Raw genomic sequence first — 22,124 nt, forward strand, 5'->3', positions numbered from 1 at the left:
GTTTATAAAATATGCCGAGTAGTAATTACTTTATCTTACAGAATAGTAACGACTTTTACAGTTGAACAAAAAAGACGATTTGGTGGTATATGACTACAACCGAACTTGCTTAGATTGTAGCGATTTTATGTACTCGCATAATCTTGTTTTCTTTCTGTACGGGTACTGTATAGTTGGTTGGCCGAGTTACAAACGGATTTATTTGACAAGGTTTACGGATTTACTTGACAAGGTTTTCATGATTGACTCTTTTGAGTATGGTAAGATGTTAAAATTTCGAGGCGTAATACTATTTCCATTAACTCAATTGCGACAAAAAAAAAATACCCAGATAACTTGTTCAAGGCTTCTTTTGTTTCAAATCAACATGTGAATAATCAGTTATTGTGACAAGTTGAAGTATCGTACCGAAGTTGCGAGTGGAAACAGTACGCGATTGTGTAAGTGTGAAGACAGCGAGATGGTGATCGTGTGAATAAATTAATCTGAAACGCATTGGAGTGAAAGTTTACCCAGTCTGTCTGGCGATCCTACTTCAAATCGCGATTTGACAAAGTAGGTTGAAATATTCCGATTCAACTCATCGCATTGCAACTCGATCGTGTTATGTGCAAGCGGTTGTCAAGTGTGAAATATTTACAACAGGTGCGATTTCATTGATTGACTTGATTGTGTGTAGTAACACATTAAAATATCGCGATAGCATAGTGAAATTATTTACTGAAACTCTATTTGACAAACGGAAAACTGTGAATAGAGTTGTAAGGTTTCATTACTTGTTTCAAATCAATATGCGTATAATCTCCAACTATGACTGGGTTGAAAGTTGGTAGTCATGTTTTTCAAACATATTTCAATTCACACAATGTCAAGTCCAAATATTTCATTCTGGATTATTTGGATTTACCTTTAGTACGTCTCGCGAGTGGATTTCCGACGCCGTACTATAACATTCTTAATAATACGGGTTCGAGGATTTTCATGATAGAGTTGACAAGTGATAAGATGTGTGTTTTTGTTAAGGGATTGATTTCAAGTTGATAAAGACAATAACTGTATAATGCACATACTTGTGATTCTTGATTCTTGTAGAGTCATAGTTGGTATTGATTCTATAGACGTGAAAACAGCAGCGCGGAATGTGCGAATAATCCGACGCGGCCGAATGTTAGCGTCAGTAATATTCAGGTTACGTTTGATTCGATAGATCGTGTTAAAAGGATTTCTCAAAGGATTTGAGTTGTGTCGAATCAACACATTCAAATACGAATCAACTTGATTTGTATATAGTGAGTTTCATTTCAAGTTGACAAATTTGCACATTGATTGAATATTCTCATGGTTTGTATCACGCAACTAAAGTCAACCACTCTTCCGAAGTGTCAAACATATAGCGATCGCGTGCAAGTGCCAAATTGTTGGTTTTCGAATCACAGTCTGCGCCGGTTCTGTTATTCATTACTTATTACTTGATAGTAAAAACCATCGACATATTAAACTGTAGCGATTGGGATGTAAGTAATGACAAGACGCAAAAATGGTTATGTCTTAGGTCTTATCTTGTGGGCGATCGTAGGATTTTACAAATATTTCACACCTTTTTTCGAAGTGATAGTATGTGAACGCGGTTATTGTTGATATTCGAATCGCCGTCTACGCCGGCTCTGTGGTAAACTAATTACTAAAGTAACACCATGCGACTGATTCCTGGATTTGGTAAACTATTTCGCACTGACTGGTCTAGTGTAATAATCGATAGTAGCACACGACTGCACGGAAACAATTCAGCGCGCAGGTCATTCGAAATATAGGTCGCACTGCTTCATCCTCACAACAAGCCACGTTTCCGTTTGTGCGGTTATTGTTGGTGACTCGTACATATTCAACACCACACGAGAGATGCCTGAAAGTACGAATCACGAGCGCGCCCATAAGAACACATGGTGAATCAGTAGAGACCGTGTAATAATACACGACGATATACACATTAACAAAGGTTCATTCATATGACTATTTACTTGATACATATTCAACACGAAGTACGACATGCCAACAACGAAGCCGGGTGCGCCCGCTGTCTATGCTGAAAAGGGTTACCGTGCGACCACAAGACACAATAGCCGCTCGCACCCCGCCATAAGACATAAAAGCCGCTTGCCACTCCCGGTTTTCCAGCCGCTCGCCACCCCGCCTATAAGAAATAAGAGCCGCTCACCACCCCCGCCATAAGACGCAATAGCCGCATGTCGCCCCACCATAAGACGCAATAGCCGCTCACGACCCCCGCCATAAGACATAAAAGCCGCTCACCACCCCCGGTTTTCCAGCCGCTCACGACCCCCGCCATAAGAAATAAGAGCCGCTCACCACCCGCGCCATAAGACGCAATAGCCGCTCACCACCCCCGCCATAAGAAATAAGAGCCGCTCACCACCCCCGGTTTTTCCAGCCGCTCACCACCCCGCCCATAAGAACCCCAGGCACACCCAGACCGATCCTATATACTACTATCGTGTATATACCATGGGATCTCAACTTCCCTCGTATAACGGGCCACATTTTAACAGCGAAAGAGGCTGCGGGCCGCAGTACATTATCACCACGTATTTGCGAGCTACTATTTCAATTTAGGCTACTATAGCCCCATTACCAGTCTTATACGGGCATTTAGTAGATTTTTATGCATTATGAAACATTGCAGTTACTGTTTTTTGTGAGAATATCTAACTTCCAGTGGCGCAAGTTAATCCGATCATGGAGCGTACATTGCATACGTTGCCAAGTCGGTGTCTGCACCTTAAACCCATGGATATCTAGAACTCCTAGTTCTAGATATCCCTGCTTCAAACCCTTTTACAAGAGAACAGAACTCTCTGTTTCAATGCGTGAGCGAGCAAGTATAAAATTACGGTAACTGTTTCGTAACAGAGGCCAATAGCCCTTTGAGCTCGCAGTGATAGCAGAAGAAGTCAGGCGTTCGGGGACATTTCTGAGCAAACCAATCGACTCTTCTCCTTTCCTTCCATGGCTGGAGCCCTACACCAATAGTTACAGAAGTCAGCTTTATAAAGTTGATGTTTTTTACTGGTCCGCCCCCCCACGTTTGCCCGTCTGCATTTCCTCTGGAATTATGTCCAGTCTGATAAAACGCACTTGGATAATTTTCTATGCCAGGTGTGTGCAGTCGGTGGATTCGTCCAATGCTAGAAACTTGTTTCAGAACATGCGATAAAAGATCGACTGACTTTGCTGTTACTCTTCTGGTGACTGTTGAATCAGACAATTTAGCTTCGAAATTTGTCAGGTGATGTTGGACTTGCTGCAAAGATCCGGAAACAGCGAATATTCGCACAGTACGTTAATGTTTTATTGAAGTCACACCTTCTCTAACAGATTCTTTGGTTTAGTGATATTCCAAGCAATTATGAGCAATGCGTCTGTTACGTATTCGGCAATTTTAACAATGCCTCGCAACATGGATTGGTGGGCTTGAAACCTAGCTAGCAACGTTTTATCCCAGATCAGACAGTACAACTCCAGAAGAAACTATCGTGGTACCATTTTAAGGCTCTACGCTTCGTTACAACAACTGTTCTTCGACACATGTGACACATCAGTCATCCATAACAATACCGTTCCAGTTGTAATTGCGTTCCTACTGAAAGATGTCGCGGGCCGCAAAATAATCGTCTGCGGGTTGAGAACCCCTGGTATATACGATCTAAAAGGGGTTGAAAGTTAGTCATCCTTGCTGCTCAAGTGAAGGTGGATCTGAAATGGTGACTATTTGAGTACTTTCCAAAAGTAGAACGAGTCGCACGCTTGCAGGTTACTGCAATAGGTAAAGGCCGCTTTTAAAATTGCAGTATGTACCATTGCGAAAAATATATAATGGCACTCCAATTATAGTGCGATTTCTAAATTGCATTCACTATTACTACATTATAGGGGCTATCTAACTGGTTATGTCTTGGAAAGGTAAGTAGAAGTAGTCACTAAAACATGCAGTGAAAGTAGGCAAAACTTGAGCTGAAGTGCCTTGTTTGTTATACTGCATCTTGAACAATGTGTGACAGATCTGCACATAGAGGATGTTGGAACGACCGATTGACCAGAGTAAAACATCCTATTTTTCTTGTATCTCTACTCGTATTACCGCTTCACCTTGAATAGTTTCCATCTTAAATGTTAATGTCAGGTCTTTCCCTAATGTGCATTATTTTTACTGTTGTTGAAGAACTTCAACCTGCCACTTTTTGAATTTTTGTTACCATCCCATTTCTAATGTGTTCTCATATTGTGAATGTAATTTTTCAACTTGTTTGTTTCTTTGTTTTGGGGTATTCATGGTGTTTGTCGACTACTATGGTCATTTACACCAGGTCGATATTTTTCTTATTTTTCCGTAACTGCCGACTTATAGCACGGCCCACCTCTAGGCTTTTTTTAAGACACCGCTGACGCGGATGAGGTGGCGAGGAGGAGCCAAGGTAAACCTCCAACACTTAGGTATTGGAAATCGGAAGTCGACCTCGGTCGGACTCGAACCCGCACCCATTGGTGTTGCAGCCGCGGATTATACCACTGCGCTATCTCGCCACATTATTCAACTTGATTTGACAGTTATTGCTTTGACTCGATGCTTGACTTCTTTTACTTCACTGCAATTTTAAAAGTATTGCTATGTCTTCTTGCATAATGATTTTCACAACTTGTCAACCTCTGTATTTCTGATACATTTGTGTATGTGCAATTTTGCATGTGTAATGCGGTGCGTGTCTTCTAATTGCTTCGCCAGGTAATTGCTTCGACCTATCATAATTTTTCAACACTTGCCCATGTTTCGTATTCTGTAATCCTCTCAGTGTGGAGTGTACGTGCTTCTTTACCTTGATTGATTGACAGTTGTTGCTTTACCTCAATGCTGTGCTTCAATTTTCTGCAGTTTTTATTATTGCTTATAATGATTTTCAAAACTTGCCAACCTCAGGTATTTCTGATATAGTTGTGTATGTGTAATGCGGTGTGTCTTGTTTTTATTCTCATTGACGAAATTCAAGGTAATTGCTTCGAACTTTCTTTAATTTTTCAACACTAGCCCATGTGTGGTATTCTTCCCAGTGTACATACTTCGTGGTCATCTTATTTTTTGCCCGATTGATCGACTGCTTGTGATATTTTCAAGTCCACCTGCTGCCTTATGGTATCTCTCTAACTTAAGTGAGTAATTGATTTTGACGTGATTTACAGCAGTTGTTAATTTAACTTGTTGCTGCTTTTTATTGCTGACAATTTGATAATATAAGCTTTTGCCTGAAAATCAATCTTGTGTAAGTATATTTCTGCGTTGCCTAACCTGTGGTATAAGGGGATATGGAGTTTCAGGAGCTAGATATAGCTAGGTAGTGTTCAGAGGGTTGCTAAGTGGATAGTCCATGGATATCAGTCTCAACCAGACTTTGTCCCTACAGTGGCCAGGAAATGACTTGATGGGATGATCAATGGACGTGCACTGGATAACACCAAGATTCGACATTCTCGGTGCGACCGGATGACACTAGGATGAATCTGGGCCATATGACAAGTTATCCGACGGATATCCGCTTGCTGTAATGTGTTTGCTGGGTGATCGAAAATTCTGAAGGGAATTGAAAATTAAATACAGTGCAACAAAAAATCTTTAGGTTCAGCAGGCTAAAAAGTGACTTATGAAATTATCACAAGCTGGAAGGTTACTATTCCCTACAAAATTATCGCATCTTCGAAACGCTCATAATTACGTCATGAGCTACAGCTTGGCGATACGACACTGCGAGGTGATCGCTTCACGTGCCTAGTGTTGCGTGAAGTCAATCAAATGAGCGAACGTTCAATCCAATCAGAAGTATGGACTCGTTATCAAACTTGATTCATCTTGATATCCAACCTTGATGTTGAAATGACCTGTGATGTTCCCGCCACTTATCTTGATGACATCTTCTTCGTTCTTCAATTCAACAACCCATCCATCTACAGTCAGCTTGACAACCTGAATATTGTTCCGATGTGAACTCGAGATCGTGCATTTTATCGATAATTCACCAAATATCGTGATGTCATATCGCAGATACAGTGACGAAAGAAGCATCACAGATCATGATGTGTTATACGTCATCGACACAGGTCACTGATTTTAACGGGTTATTGTCAGTTGCGCCGTGTCAGGACATTTCCGACTCGATATCTCCGCCAACACTCGTTTATATGAGGTAAGAAGTATATTGGTGAGATCAGGAGAACAAACTCTACTACTGAGACGAATACATTTTGGTCAATCTAGTTGCTCTTTGAAGCAAATCGTAAGAATAAATATCTCTTGTGATCCACACGCGAAATTAGAAAGTTTACTAGTGTGAGCATGTAACTCATAAATATTCCATGGACATCATATTGACTCCTATATTACAAGGGAAGCAAAACATTGCATTCCAAAACGCTGTTATGTTAAGTAAAAACTTATTCGATGCACACTTTGTTGATAAGGGCTTGTATTTACCTGTTGCGTACTGACAATGTCTACATGCACTCTCCAGAATTGTGACGATGCTAGCAATGTTACTTGTTACTCACGCAGTGCAATTTTTAGCGGCACGCGGCGTTTGATTGTGTAAATGGGACACAATTTGTCAAAATATTGATGCACAACTTGATCGCCGCCAGACGGACGGGTATCGATCACACCAATACCAAATTTCATTACATTGCAATCATTTCATTCATTCTCAATTCAGTAAAAAGCGGATTATTGTTCACGAGGTCAGCGCTCTTATTGTTGTCACTACGCTATGTGATCCCCCGTTTCACCAAATTCTATTACATAGCTCGATATTAGTGACATAGTGCGGATATTAAAACATCATATCAGTGGGTAAATACTGTACGGCATAGGGATGGAAGCAGAGTGGGATTGTTAGAAAATATTCTTCAGAATTCACTGGCTATGTGATAAAATTGCTAAGTTGGTTGAAACAACGCTGTAAACCAAATTTGGCTTCAGGACAAACTTGTAGAAACAAGATTCTTGCTGTAAAAAGTTTTGAATTTATAATTAAAAAAAATTCAAAGTTTTTCTTTCAACCCAATAAAATTGTTAGGCAATCAGTATTGATGATGCATACAAAATTTGGCTCAATTCCAACCGCTAGGAGCGAAGTTATTGCCGTAGTAAAATTTCCAATTCCATGATTTTATAGGAAATAATTATAACTTTCAATACAACATCCATTGCAGTACAATATTTAAACTCAAATACTTTCCGGCACTCTAAATGGATTTAAATGGATTTAGACGCAAAACCTAATCTGTTTAACTCCCTTCAGTGTGCCGTTAACTCTTGAAAGAGGCAACCAAAAATTTTTTCGAGTTTAATAAATATTCTACTACAATGGATTTTGTATTGAAATCTATAGTCAAGTTCTGTACCACGAATCAGTTATTTGAATAAATAATTAAAGAGCAAGCTACCATAAAATTAATTTATTCGAATTCAAATTTTTTTCTACCGCAATAACTTCGTTTCTAGTGGTTGGAATTGAGCCACATTTGATGTGCATCGTCTCTACTGACATCCCAACAATTTTACGATGTTGACAGAAAAATTTTAAAATTTGATTTTTTAATGATCAATCCAAAATTTTCTACTACAAGAAAATCGCTTCTATTGGTTGCAATTGACCCAAAGTTTGCGTGCAACGTTATGGTTGGTTGTCAACCTAACAATTTTATAACATAGCCGAAGAAATCTAAAGGTTTTTTGAAAAGCCCTGATGCAGAGAATGTATGTATATTGCGTTCTATCACGACTATTGCGTCACCAACGACGTGCGATTGTCACGTCACAAGTATCCGCATACCCACATAAAATTATAGTGACTTGTTAGTACACAGCTAAATCATAGAATCGATCTCACTTCCCAATCCAATTTTCCAGATAGCGATTCAATCCGACGATGCCCGAAAAATGAATGTAGCGCTGTTGCTGGGACTTTCCGCCAATCCACTACCTTCACCTGGAACCATTGAAAAATTTTACGAAACGTTGAAGAGAACTAAGTGTGAAAATTAATATGAAATAAAGTGACAAAAATTAAATCACTTGTGCCTTAATCTATTTAGGTTACTGTCGGTGGATCCTCGACATAGCCTACATTACAAAGCGATATCCTTAGATCATGCTATCGGTAATATCCCATTCGCTGTCGGTTTGAAGTTTGTACTCCCAGAATATGAGTCATGTCCAAATATACATAATTATATAGCGCCCTATAGTCGATATGTAGTCCATTATCGCAGATACTATAATAGTCCTATTCGTGATTCAAATATGTCAAGCTCGTCACGAAACGTATATTTTTTCTTGCATGGCGACAAGTCACACTTCTCGAGGTGATTATCGTTTTCGCGCATTCGATATCGTTCCTGCATCCGATAAATTCATATATATCAAAATCAAAATCATTCCATATTCCGATGGACGAACGACCAACTTATACACACGGCTCATCGTGGAGCTAGCGAGATTGCAATCAAATTGAACGAATTGCTTTCGGAATGGTATCGGAATTAATTATGACTAGCGCGCATTTTTTTACCTGATTTTTAACTGAAAAATCAAAATTTTGACATTTTTCAACTTAAATAACTTAATTTCGAAAAAATATTGCCACTATGTATGCAAATTAGGTGTTTTCGCACATATTGTCTTAATTGTACTACTTATCTTCATTTTTGGTTGGAACTGTTTTCCTTACGAAGTAGTTTGAACTGAAAAAAAATTGACTAAAAAACTGACAAATTTTTACAGGAAAAAACTACATTTTAACGGAATCTGGACCTAGGAAGAATTTCTAGTTACATCACGCGTTATGATAGAAATAAATGAAATGTGTTGTAGTACATTCAAAGATACTTTCCTACATTCCCGGGTATAAAATATCTGTCCATACTGAGTAGCTTGTCAAGAACGGAGAAAGAACTTTCACCAGCAGCAGTTGGCAACACTGAAGTTGTGCGTACACTGTTGGTGAGAGAGCGTGTTGCTTCATTCTAAAAATGTTGTCTATATCGCAATTTTTATTTTGTGTCCTTCTTGATATAAGAACCAAGGCCCATGCAGTCTTTCTTCCGTTAGGATATTGCGGTACGTTGAGCATAACACCATGTCAACCTATTTGTTTCATTTGACCGCTTATGATTGACAATGAACAGACAATGGGCCGTCTACAATGGTAGGCCTACAAACTAGGCTACAAGATGTAAAATGATAAGTTCACCGACAGTGCAAACATCTACGATACAAACGCATTGCAAAGAATTTTGAATCGTAAACAACTTTGACAATTTTTATACCTGACGCTACAATTTTAACAAACTATTGACCTTTTTTGCAATGTCAAAAATCGCCCTAATAGTCATAAAATATGTTGAATAGTCTTGATTAGTTGGTACAGTACTTCGTTACTGTCCACCTCTGATGTAGATACCGAATATCAGTACCAGCAGCACAAGAGAAAACGAATTAGCACAGTCCGTTATTACACACACTAGCATTCACATCTGATACATCAGACACCTTTGTCTTACAAAACTGATCGCTTGGATGAAATTTTGTCGCGCGAGAAAACATAATCAGCATTGATCAACTGAAACCCTGACGTTCGATGAAGCCGTATATTGTTACTTTTATTGTTATCGCTAACAATATTACTTTTTTTAGTCAACTCTCCAAATTAATTTTTGAATAGCTGGTTCGTGGTACAGAACTTGAATATAGCTTTCAATACAACATCAATTGTAGCAGAATATTTATTAAACTCGAAGACTTTTCGGGTGCCTCTTTTCAAGAGTTAACGGCACACTAAAGGTATCTAAACATATTTAAAAGTAAAACCAAAAAGGCAAAGTATGACGCAACAACCAAAATCACAGACCATGAAATTCGCAGTGTACCAATTGCATCAATAACAAACTATGAAGTATATGGACATACGGTACTATAGTGGCAGCGCAATTTGTAAATAAACAGTTACACGCACGAAACCACACGCACTAATTTGAAATTTGTAGGTTATAGAGGAAATCGTTTTGTCTGCATAAAATAGGTTTGTATACCCCTGAAAAAAGCCCAAATTACGGTATTTATTCCCTAAATATTTCACTTGGTAATAAGTAAATCTTAGCGTTGTTAATTTTATACTGCGCATAAATAGAGAATTGGCTATGAAGAAGGCTCATGTCGTCCTCGGTCATTCATTCGATATGAGCATGACCTGCTGTGAGATCTTTGTTCGTCAAAAAAACAGTTTGTCAAGCCTAAAAATTGTACTTTTGCACAACAGAACGGCTTGAGTAAGTAATGCAAGTAAGCAGAATTTATTTGAGTACTTCGGAATAGTAGGTGGTTAATATGACAATTCCACTTATAAAATGATGAAAACTTATCCTAACATAGAATTACCATACGTCTTCCTTTTTGAGGTTTCTGAAAATTTCCTCCGAGGACGCTCTATTTTGGCTGATATATAGCCTGAGGCTATACAGTTTTTTATAGGTAGTTTAGCCGTTCTACGCATGCGTGTGCGGTATGACACCTTTTTGCATGTTTATTTAACTGTATAGCATATTCGTCCCTCCATTAAAAATATATGGCAACTTTCAAACAGCTATCAGAACGCAATGACGTAATATATGCCTCGTACTGCCAAAAATCAACTTGACTTGGATTGTGACTTGAATCGTGACTTGACTTGACTATAGTCACCTCGAAAAATCAAATGACTTGACTTGACACGAGTCAAAATGTGCAATGACTCGTGACTCGAACATAGTGACTTGAGCCCAACACTGATTGGATTTTAAAAAGGTAAAGTTATTTTATGATACGCTTGTATGACTTTGATGCGTGGAATCTTCATAAGAAATCGTCATTAACGTAACTGTTGAATCCATTTTTAACGATTGTTCCTACTTCCGACGCTACTAATCAATATGCATAAGTTGCGAAGCCACCCCTTGCTATTTAAAAAGTAGCCACAACCGATAATCCACCGAATATTTGCGGTCCCTCCTCCGAAACTATTTACTTGAGTACTTTTCCGGCCTGTCGCTTGCTACTTCCACTTGAAGTAGTTATACACGACTTCTAAGCAGTTGATTTTACTTGTGATTGCACATTAGGGGTGTTTAATCGTACCTGTTACTTGATAAAATTGTTGGGTTACCTAATTATAGGCTGCACACCAAATTTGGTGCAATTCCAACCAGTAGCTGCATTGCTACAAGAGAAGATAATTTTGTATTTATTACATAAAAGATATGAAAAAATCAAAATTTTCTGTTCACCCCATCATATTGTTAGGTTTTGTACAGAAATGTTGTTCAGCAAAGTTGGCTCATTTCCAACCGGTGGAAGCGGACTTTTTGTCGGTGAAAAATTCGGATTTGAATAAAATAGCATTTACGGTGGAAAGGTTATCATTTTATTCATATCCATCCGTCCTTCATGGGATTTTGAAATGTAGAAAGTAGTTTTATGATACGTTTGTATCACTTTGATGTGTGAAATCGTTATATGAAATCGAAATCGCCATCAACGTAACTGTTGAATATATTTTGCAATATTGTTCCTACTAGTGACGCTACTAATAACTTTGAGTTATTTCGAAAAGTATGCACAACCGATAAATTATTTGCGAACCATCGACTTGAAATACTTTTCAAAACTACTTATTCTTGAGTACTTTTCAGGCCTTCCATATTCTACTTTCACTTGAAAGAGTTTTAACAAGTCTTTGAAAGAGCTAATTGTACATGTAATTGGTTAAAAATTTAAACCAATACTTCGACTTCGACTTGATTAGCAAGTCTGACTTCTAAGACCAGTGGTTCCCAACCTTTTTTTTTGGTGTCTGGGCCAAATTTACAATTTCCGATGACGGTCGGGGCCGCACGCATACCAGGGCAATGAAACGGACGAAAAATAGTCATCAAAATGTGAAAATTGGCATTGTTCCGATCAATCGCTCGACGACATTGGCCATTGTATAGTCATCGTGTTGCTGCGCTCACATTGTTCAGACAATCGACCTTTGGTGACTATTTCGGACAAGTTTTATTGCCCTGGCGAGATTTCAATTCCTATTTTTGGAATCAGTGCGGCGCTAGCTTTCGATAAACCCATACTTACCAAATCAATCGGACGCTTCGGTAGTGAGAAAAAGGACCTCCGAATATGGTGCTTTCTAGGCCGTTTATTGTGAGTCAGTTTTACCGCCTAAACGCACCAAGCGCGAAAATTTTTTGTAATTCATGATTGAATCGGTTAATATGACTGGCAATTCCGTATATATTGCTATCAATTTTATCCTCTCTCTGCTCACGGGTACGGGTGCTTAAAGGTAGAGCCGAGGGGCGTGTGCTCGACTGGGTAAGATCCTCAATAATAATTAAATATATTCGGGCGTATACCCATTGACAGGAACGAAACATCACTTCCTCAGCCCCGCCCCCAACAAAAAATCTGGGGTCTTTGGCTCCCATAGGGTGATAAACCGACCCCTATCGCTTTGCTCGCTTTTGCCACGAAATGAGTTGCATTGTTAAGCGAGCCAGTACGAAGCGCGAAAATTTTTGATTATTCATGGTCAAATCGGTCCATATGATCGGGAATCGCAAATATGGGATGAGTACCCAAAGTCAAGATAATTTACAGCATGAAATCACGCCCAGAGCGAAAAATTTTTGAAAAATAATTATGAATTTTCAAAAGATACTCTATAATTTATGCTAATTCACGAAACAATTTTGGGACCCCTTCGAGCTCACCCCTCCCCCCACCAATGGGGGGTCTGGCGTACCGCAGTTATTGTCCTGTCTATACCTGTATCTATAGCTATTGCTCGTTCAACTGCAAAGCTGGGCACATTACATTGAAACAACAGTACGTAACGTTAGCAGTCTATTCACGACTGTCCTTCAATCCTAAATCCAAATTAAAAACTCCAAGCCAAGCAGATGCATTTAATAAAATTTATTTTTTGTCATACGTCGATTTCCTAATATTTTAGGGGGCCGCAAGAAGGCTAGCTGGGGGCCGTGGTTGGGATTCACTGACTTAGACCACTTGTGCGTGCAATCGGCACTCGACTCGCAATATTTGAGACGCAAATTCAGTAGACATTGGGAATAGAAGTTTTGAAATGATACCTGCGCCTTACTGCACTACACATTTTCTCGTTACTATAAGTATCGAATTAAAAATCTTGTCCGCCTTTCGTATTAAATATTCCTATCAAAACTAAGGCATTACTAAAACACCATATCTCCACTACTTATATTGCAACAGATGCCTTGAATCCACAAATCAAATTTGGTACCTGTACACTTAACACCCAGGATTATTATAAATTCAAGCGCGCACAAAAATGCCTTCCGTTACTTATTTTGTTTGATATTCGGATATTGATTGCTTGATTACCACCTGGCAGATAGAGTACAGATTAAAAAAAAAGAAAATCAAATAGTGGGATCGGTCAACCATGACTCAACGTTGACGTTTACGGCAAACTTAAAACTATATAAATTGTATAGGAAAAATACCTGTAACCAACCTTTTCTACTCTATACTCCGATAACTCCATCAAACCATCCACTCGGACGACCAGTTTTTCAATCATTTTGACAGATGTTACACCGAGAAGGTCAATAATATATTTCAGCACTCCCAGAGACATAACTTTTTTGAGAGATAAAGCGGAATCCTGTGAAAATAAAGTGTTGTCAGCTACGTCACAATCTACCAACAACAAGACATAATATAGACGTCCTAGCATGATGAATGAATCATGACTACTGCGGACAACGCGATGAGATCGCGTTATCAAAACATATCTTGCAAAACCAGTCGATTGAATTTGCACGCATGAACCACGAAACCGCTAAATGAATTATGTTGACCGAAACTTTCGTGGAAATACATTACTCCCTCCATATCTATTTTGCTCGAAGCATAGCAACCCTCCCCAAAAACAGCGTCTAAAGTACCTCATCTCGGTCTCCCTCTCTCTCTCTCTCTCTCGCTCTCTCTCTCTGTCTCTTATTGGAAGTACGTAATACTTTGTTTCATTGTATTGCAATCGTGTGGTTATATGAGTTAAATGAAAAACATTCAGTTATTTTAATTGAGACAAATTAACTATTCGATTCTAACTGGCACTAATTTCACTGATAGGGCAACGAAACCATCGCCGATATCCACCTACTAGGATCGGATATACATGCATTAGATATCGAACTGGTTCTGGCCTGGATCCCCGGCGATAAGCGCATCCGCGGTAACGAAAAGGCTGATGAAATAAATCGCAAGGCGGGCAGCCGTGAGACCTCCCACACGGAATGAAACCCTCCAACAAAAATTACTGCGAAGGAAATGAAATCTCACATTGCCGGTAAATCTCGGGAAAGTGGATCACTCACACGAATGCACATGAAGACGACTCGCAATATAAAAATATTATTGGAGTTATCAGGGACGTGAAACCAATCATGGATTTGTCTCGCAGAGAAGCCGGGATTCTAATTAGATTGCAGACTGGCCCTTCTAGGCTGAACGGCCATCTCCGCAGAATGAAATGTCACGAAAATGGCCTTTTTGATTTGCGCGGGATCGAAGAAAACGTGGAACATTTTCTCCTTCGCTGCCCCAAGTATGACCGTGCCAGGATGAATCTACTTCTGACCGCTGAGCGGAATAAAGTATCATTAACGCCCAAGTCCCTGCTAACAGATAACCATACTATACGACCTGTCATCGAATTCACCATAGCAAGGGGAAGGGTTAGCCTATATGAAGTCATGAACCATCGGTATAGGCGTGAATAATCGGTAGTTATTGTCCTGGGGCAAAAAGCCAGGTAGCTAAGCCCCCCTCCCCTAATCCCTACCTCCCTAGTGGTAGGGCACGTTAAGGATGGTGCCAAGTACCGCTTACTGCCACAATGGTGTTTTACCTAAATCAAAGCAAAACTATTTCCAAAATATACCTTGAACCGCCCCCATCACCACCAACGAATTTTTCGATGAACAGTTCAGAATATTTAAAACGTATTGCCTGTCTGTTGAAAATTGCGATGCAAAAAAAACGCAATCCTTCGATTTTTAATGGATGTAATCTAAAATCCGGAATGTACTTGAAAATCAAAGTACAGTGCCGACAATTTTTTTTTTAAAATTCAACAGGCCAAAAACTCGTTACTTATAAAATCATCACAAGTTGTTAGCTTACTGATGTCAACAAAAGCATCTCGTCCTCGTCCGAGCGGGTTAGTGTGATGGTTATGCGTCTGGCTTCTCGAGCGGTAGGTCGTGGGTTCGATTCCTGGCCGGGTCATACCAAAGACTGGAAAAATGCTAGGCGCTCAGCAATCACGGATATCATGGAGGAGAAAAAAACGCAGACGTGGGCGCAGACTAGATGACTGTCTATACTAGACCGCAAAGTCATCGCGTCATGTACCAAGTGTTGTTTACAGCTTGAGTCAGTAAAATGACTGTAATTTCTGTCCAATCATTAGTATGGAATCGTCAATCGAAATTGAATCATCTTGATATCCAACCTTGAAGTCAAAGTGACCTTTAACCCAGTGACCACTTATCTTGATGACATCTTCTTCGTTCTTCAATTCAACTTCTAACTCGCTTCGAGTCAGCTTGACAACCTGAATATTGTTCACGTGTGAAGCTTGAGATCGTGCCTATTGATTGAGATTGAGATTGAGATTGAACCTATATCACCGAAAAACACTCGTTTATTCAGCTGCGCACTAATTCATGTCGACATGCACACTCCTGAATTTTGACGGTGCTAGCAATTTTACTGGTTACTCACGCAGTACATTCTGTAGCGAAGCATTTGATTACGTAAAGGTGACGTAATTTGTCGAAATATCGATGCACAACTTGATCACCGCCAGACTGACCGATCAAACCAATATCGAATTTTACTACATTGCATTCATTTCATTCATTGTCAATTTACTAGAGAGCGTATTTTTGTTGACGAGGTCGTGACATTAGATCAGCGCTCTTATTGCTGCCACTACGCTACCTGGTTAACTATTTCACTAAATTCGAATACATGGCTCGATAATATTGACACAGTGTGGATATTAAAACAACATATCAGTGAGTAAATACTCTACGGCTTCGGGATGAAAGCAGAGTAGGACTGTTTAAAAAAATTAAGGAGTTCACTGGCTATGTGAATAAATTGTTAGTTAGACTGGTTGAAACAACGCTGTAAACCAAATTTGGCTTCAAGTCCAACCAGTGGAAGCAAGATTATTGCTGTAAAAAGTTTTGAATTTATAATTAAAAAGAAATTCCAAAGTTTTTCTTTCAACCCCATAAAATTATTAAATTCCATGATTTTATAGGAAATAATTAAAGCCTTCAATACAACACCCATTGTAGTACAATATTTAAACTCAAATACTTTTCGGCACACTAAAGGAATTTAAATGGATTTAGAAGAAAAACCAAATCTGTTTAACTCCCTTCAGTGTGCCGGTAACTCTTGAAAGAGTTAACAAAAAATTCTTCGAATTCAATAAATATTCTACTACAATGGTATTAGTATTGAAAGCTATATTCCACTTCGTTACCACGAATCAGCTATTTAAATAAATAAAGAGTTGGCTACCGGTACCGTAAAATTATTTTATTCGTATCCAAATTCTTTCTACCGCAATAACTTCGCTTCTAGTGGCTAGAATTGAGCCACATTTGGTGTAAATCGTCTCTACTGACAGCCCAACAATTTTACCTTGTTGACAGAAAAATTTTAAAATTTGATTTTTTAATGATGAATCCGAAATTTTCTACTGCAAGAAAATCGCTGCTACTGGATGCAATTGACCCAAAGTTGGCGTGCAGCGTTGTTTTCATGAACCTAACAAATTTATAACATAGCTGAAGAAATCTGAAGGTTTTTTGAACAGGCCTAATACAGAGAATGTATGTATAAAGCAGGGGTTCTCAACCCGCGGCCCGCGCCACCTTTCATTAAGAACGCATTTACTACTGACACATTATCTTGTATAATAATTTAGCAACTTAGCTCTCTTATCGTACCGTCTCTATTGTCGTTTGAATACTCATTCTTCGATGTGTTATGGTTTCTTGAGATATTCTCGAGTTTATATATTTTTTAATTGGCATTCTTCTTTGGACTCTGGTTTAAGAGAATTCCGCTGAGTTTCCAGTACACTTTTAAAGAGTGTTTCACTCACTGTGAATGGTTTGAACAGAAGCAAGAAAAAGGAACGGGAAATTAAACGGTGACAACTGTGTTTGTAACACACTGCGTGAAAAAATGATTTTACTTTCTCAGATACAAATGGAAATCCGATTTGTCATATTTGTCAAAGAACAATTGTCGTAACGAGGTGTAGAAGCTTAAAATGATATAGCGAATGTTTCTTTCGGAGTTATGCATATCACCTAATTTTGAAAAACGTTGCTAGCTATGTCTCAAGCCGAACAATCCTTATTTCGAGGCATTGTTAAAATTGCCGACGACGTTACAGACTCATTGTAATATCGCTAACCCAGGTAATCTGCTAGAGAAGGCGTAATTTCAAAAAAACTATAACATACTGTGCGAATATTCGCTGTTTCCGCAACTTAGCATCAATGATACCATCACATGACAAATTTCGAAGCTACGGTTGTCTGATGCAACCGTGATCAAAAGAGTAGCAGCAATGTCAGTCGATCACTTATTGCACGTCGCCGCGTAGACCACATTAGCCTAGCATTGGACGAATCCATCGATTCCACAGACGTTGCATAGCTAATTATCTGGGTGCATTTTATCAGAGTGGACATATTTCCAGAGGAAATGTTGGCAAGGTAGATGTGGGGAGGGGTTTCCTCTAAGCTTCGCAAGTGCGCAATTGCGCAGTGCTGACACAGTCACTGCGCACAGAAAATCTAAGCTGCGCACAAAAAATCCGAAGTGATGACCTTCTTGTATTTAGTCGTTATGCACTGCTGTGCAACAGACCGTGCAGTGAGTTGGTGAGTGCGCGCAGACTCGTGAAAAATTATAGGGAATATTGACCAGCGGAAAACATCGACTTGAAAAAGCTGACTTCAGTAACTATTGCTGACCCTGAAACGCCAGACTTCTCTTATCACTGAGAGCTCAATGTGATATTGGCCTCTCAGTAGCGAAAAAGTTACCATAATGCGCCGCTGGGAGATACATATTCTCACAAAAAACAGCAACTGCGAACTTACGAAAGCTGTCCATTATTGCCATAAAATGCATAACAATATACTAAACGCCCGTATACGACTAGCAAATAGGCTACAGTAGCTTAAATTTAACAGTAGTCAACAAATACATGGTAATAATGATCTGCGGCCCGCGGCGTCTTTTGCTGGCTAAATGCGGCCCGTTATACATGGGAGGTTGAGAACCCCTGGTATAAAGCTTTCTATCACGACCATGGCGTCACCAATCACGTGCGATTGTCACGTCACAAGTCTCCACATACCCACATGAAATTATAGTGGCTTGTTAGTACACAACTAAATCATAGAATCGATCTCACTTCCCAATCCAATTTTCCAGAAAGCGATTCAATCCGACGATGTCCGAGAAGTGAACGTAGTGCTGTTGCTGAGAAATTGTTGCTACGCAAATCCACTTCCTTCACCTGGAATGATGAATGAAATAGGAATACAATGTCCGCCAATATCATGTCAAACTAACAGAGCTTTGCACAGAATTATTCAGGTCAATTTTGGAAGCTGAATATGTTCAACATCATCGCGATCCCCATAACAAAGGAAATGGACCCTAGGTTTAGAGCCACGATCACTTACAAATCCATTCAAGCGGCTTCAATCAATTCTAGGAGTACACTGCACCCTATAATTGATATTACGATTTTATTTCAGCGAATGGTGGCTAATTTTATTCAATTTTGATTTCATTTTTGCGAGCGAGGCGGTCACAGTAGGATCAACTGTAATTTGTAATTGAGCTGCATGCATATTTATATTTTTTCATGTTATTTTAATTGTCTTTGAAGCATTTCTATTCTGTGTGATTTTATAATTTGATCAAATTTTACTAATTACAATTTCAATTGCATTGTTATCGAAGCCTGATGATAACAAAATAAAATAATTAGCCCATTAACATGGGTGTTCTATGCGTACCTCGTTAAATAATTCAGTCATACGAAACTGTTTCCCATAGGCCAACTTCAGCTCCAACAGAAAACCTTGTGAATTACAATATAAGCTTTTGAACAAAATCTTACTACATCATAAACGGACGAAAAGCAAATAAACTCTTCTGTAACCTGTGCTGAACCATTTCCTACACCACGGTCAGTGTTTTTTTAAATCTCTTTTCAGTACTGAGGCTTGCTGCAGCAGAAAAATTCAAGTTTTCAACCAAGACTCCATCACGTTAGATCACACATTTGTAGAGATGTCATCCCAATCTTACTTCCTATCTTAATTTAATTTGCTGGGGCCAGAACCTTTCCTAAGCCTAATGTTCATCAAATACAGTCGAACAGTTTTGAGCAAGTGAAAATTTAACTGCGAACCAAACTTTTGTAATTGGTAGTTATCAGGAGCTTCTTTACTATTGCATTTATTTTAATTTTACACACCTTATCGGTATCATCCTTATTGCCTTACCAATTACATTTCATTCACCTTACTCAGCTGTGAGTATTCGGTTGAGTACGGTACATTTCATCGACTGTCTTGTATCCTATTCGCTATAAGTCGTTGCCAGTCGCTCGACCTTTTGATTAGTAGTCGCTTAATTTTTTTTTCCTTTTTTGTATTTTTCAGAGCTCATGATTAGTTATAGTTCGAATACGTTCAAGTTTTTTTTTTATAATTGAAGTACGTAGTTACGTAGTACCATCATGAATGAAACATGATTAGCTTGAGATTGTTTCTAAATACGTCGCAACAGTTGTCAAAGAGCACCTCTGTACTGAATCAGTCAGACTTTTACCAGTAATTGCATTAATAATTGTACTTACATATTTAATAGTAATTGTAATTGTAGTCAGGGTTCTAAAGACTTGAGTCACGATTTTCCGATGACTCCGCATGACTCGAACCAAGTCATATGACTTGAGACTCAGACGGGCAAGATCGACATTTCATTGAAATTTCAAAGAATAGTAAAGTGACCACACTATTGGGATTTCGTCAATGGGTACTGGTACTTCAAAATGCGACCAGAAACTGCTACAAGTGAGGAAAATTTATATATTACCAAGCGAACCATTCGATATCAACAAACTGGGTTATAATAAGTGGGTTATCAAGACTTTAACTTGGAAGCTGAGACGTCAACACAAGGACTTGGACTCGAGTCGTAATATCATGATTAGGACTCCACACTCTGATCGCTGACTTGGACTCGGTGGTGAGTATAAAATGACTCGACTTCATTCGAGTCAAAACTATGAAAATGAGATTATCTTGTTACTTGGAGCCTTCGTGACTAGGCTACAACCCTGATCGTAGTTGTAATTTGACATTTTGACAATGTGGTGTGAACGGAACCACGCCAAACTTCCACCTAAATTATATTCACCGACACTTTCGTGAAATTATACTGGTCACTACGTATCCACTGCGCACGAAGCGCGACGAAAATTCTCTGCTTTACTAAACTTTTATGAAAATCAAATGAGTATACTCCTTGAAAACAGCTCCGAAATTCCTCAGGCTATCTTCCTGATTGGAAGATTGAACTACTTGTACTTGACAAACTGAAAATAGCGAAGTAGATCACAAAATATTAAAAAGTAGAAGTAAAAGTAGCGAAAATCAGATCTACTTGAGTAAGTACCAGAAGTAGAGGAAAACTATATTAGTACTTCTAAAAAGTAGAAGTACTTCGTTACTGACCACCTCTGCATATACTATGTATGTTCATAGTTCACTGAGCAGGTTGCTACTATATCGTTCCCATCGAATATGATTTCGAAAATTGCAATGGTTCCCGCAATAGGCCTAACCGACGCGGAATTATCACCCCGAATGGATTGCTACGAACACTGCATCGCCGCGAAAAGATGTGAATATTGCTTCATATCATAGGGGGTTCAATATGAGATAAATTCCAGATTAACACATAATATAGTTTAAATGAATCATTTGAAAAAGTATGACTCACTCGTATTGGATTTTCCAGACACCTTGCCATGATGCTGTAAATCTTGTCATCGATACGGCAGTACTGTAAATTCAAAGAACCAAGGCTTTGATTCCTTGCTGCGAGCGATCCAACGATGTGAGCTTCATCGCGATTCAATGAGATGAAGGATGCGTCGATGACGGAAAGATCTTTCATAAGATTGTCGTTGCCCGATTCGTAGATTGCTGTATATAGTTCCATGCGAACGTAATTATCTTTGGATTTAGTCGTAACGTGAAGTTGTGAACGGATCGATTGAGATAAAACTTTTTGCTTCTGTGTTTGATCCGAGACTGTCAAGCAATACACAATGTCATTGTACCGGTGTTCGTAATGTTTCTTGCCTAATGGTTACGTAACAATTGAATAATTCACATGACTGTGATGAGGCAGGGTTCAAAAGGAGTCATCGAACTCAAGTGTCTAGTTCACAATAACAAGAGCATTTCATGCGCATCAATATCGCATGTTCGACTAAGATCGGCTCCAGAATTCATATCTAAGTGTTGGAGGTTTATTTGGACTCACCCTCCGGAAGCTGTATCTTTCAAAAAGCTTAGAAGTTGGCCGTGCTACAAGTCGGCGGATGCGAAATCAAAAATGCAAAAAATCGGCCTGGTGTAAATGACACCTATAGTCGACAGACACCATAAATACCCGAAACAAACAAACAATGTCACATAGTGGTCATCGATGAGCCCTGGTAGCGCTCACGTTCAATAATCTGCGAACTTATGCAGATTTTAGATATATAAGTTTTATTTAGCCGACTGAATGTAAAGACTTATTTACCGGCCGTGTATGAATTTGATATCTTTCGACTATTTCACCCCTTCGATTG

The 22,124-nt window shown here is 39.0% G+C and overlaps 1 protein-coding gene across 2 annotated transcripts in view; it reads right to left on the reverse strand.

Moving 5' to 3' along the window:
• Positions 1-22,124, reverse strand: part of LOC145446992 (uncharacterized) — an 81,475-nt gene that overhangs the window by 51,769 nt on the left and 7,582 nt on the right. Inside the window, exons 4-9 of one of the 2 annotated variants that reach the window (XM_080325410.1) lie at positions 21,263-21,576; positions 18,654-18,758; positions 15,651-15,752; positions 13,647-13,796; positions 7,950-8,048; positions 5,927-6,028 (exon numbers count right to left, since the gene is read on the reverse strand). In XM_080325410.1, the coding sequence (XP_080181536.1) occupies positions 5,927-6,028; positions 7,950-8,048; positions 13,647-13,796; positions 15,651-15,752; positions 18,654-18,758; positions 21,263-21,576 (872 nt within the window). The remainder of the gene's footprint in view (positions 1-5,926; positions 6,029-7,949; positions 8,049-13,646; positions 13,797-15,650; positions 15,753-18,653; positions 18,759-21,262; positions 21,577-22,124) is intronic. The other variant, XM_080325411.1, reaches the window with a different exon arrangement.

The sequence above is a fragment of the Botryllus schlosseri genome, chromosome 9 (genome assembly GCF_051294905.1).
Source record: "Botryllus schlosseri isolate E-star chromosome 9, Bs_hap1, whole genome shotgun sequence".
In the NCBI taxonomy this organism is placed as follows: Eukaryota; Metazoa; Chordata; class Ascidiacea; order Stolidobranchia; family Styelidae; genus Botryllus; species Botryllus schlosseri.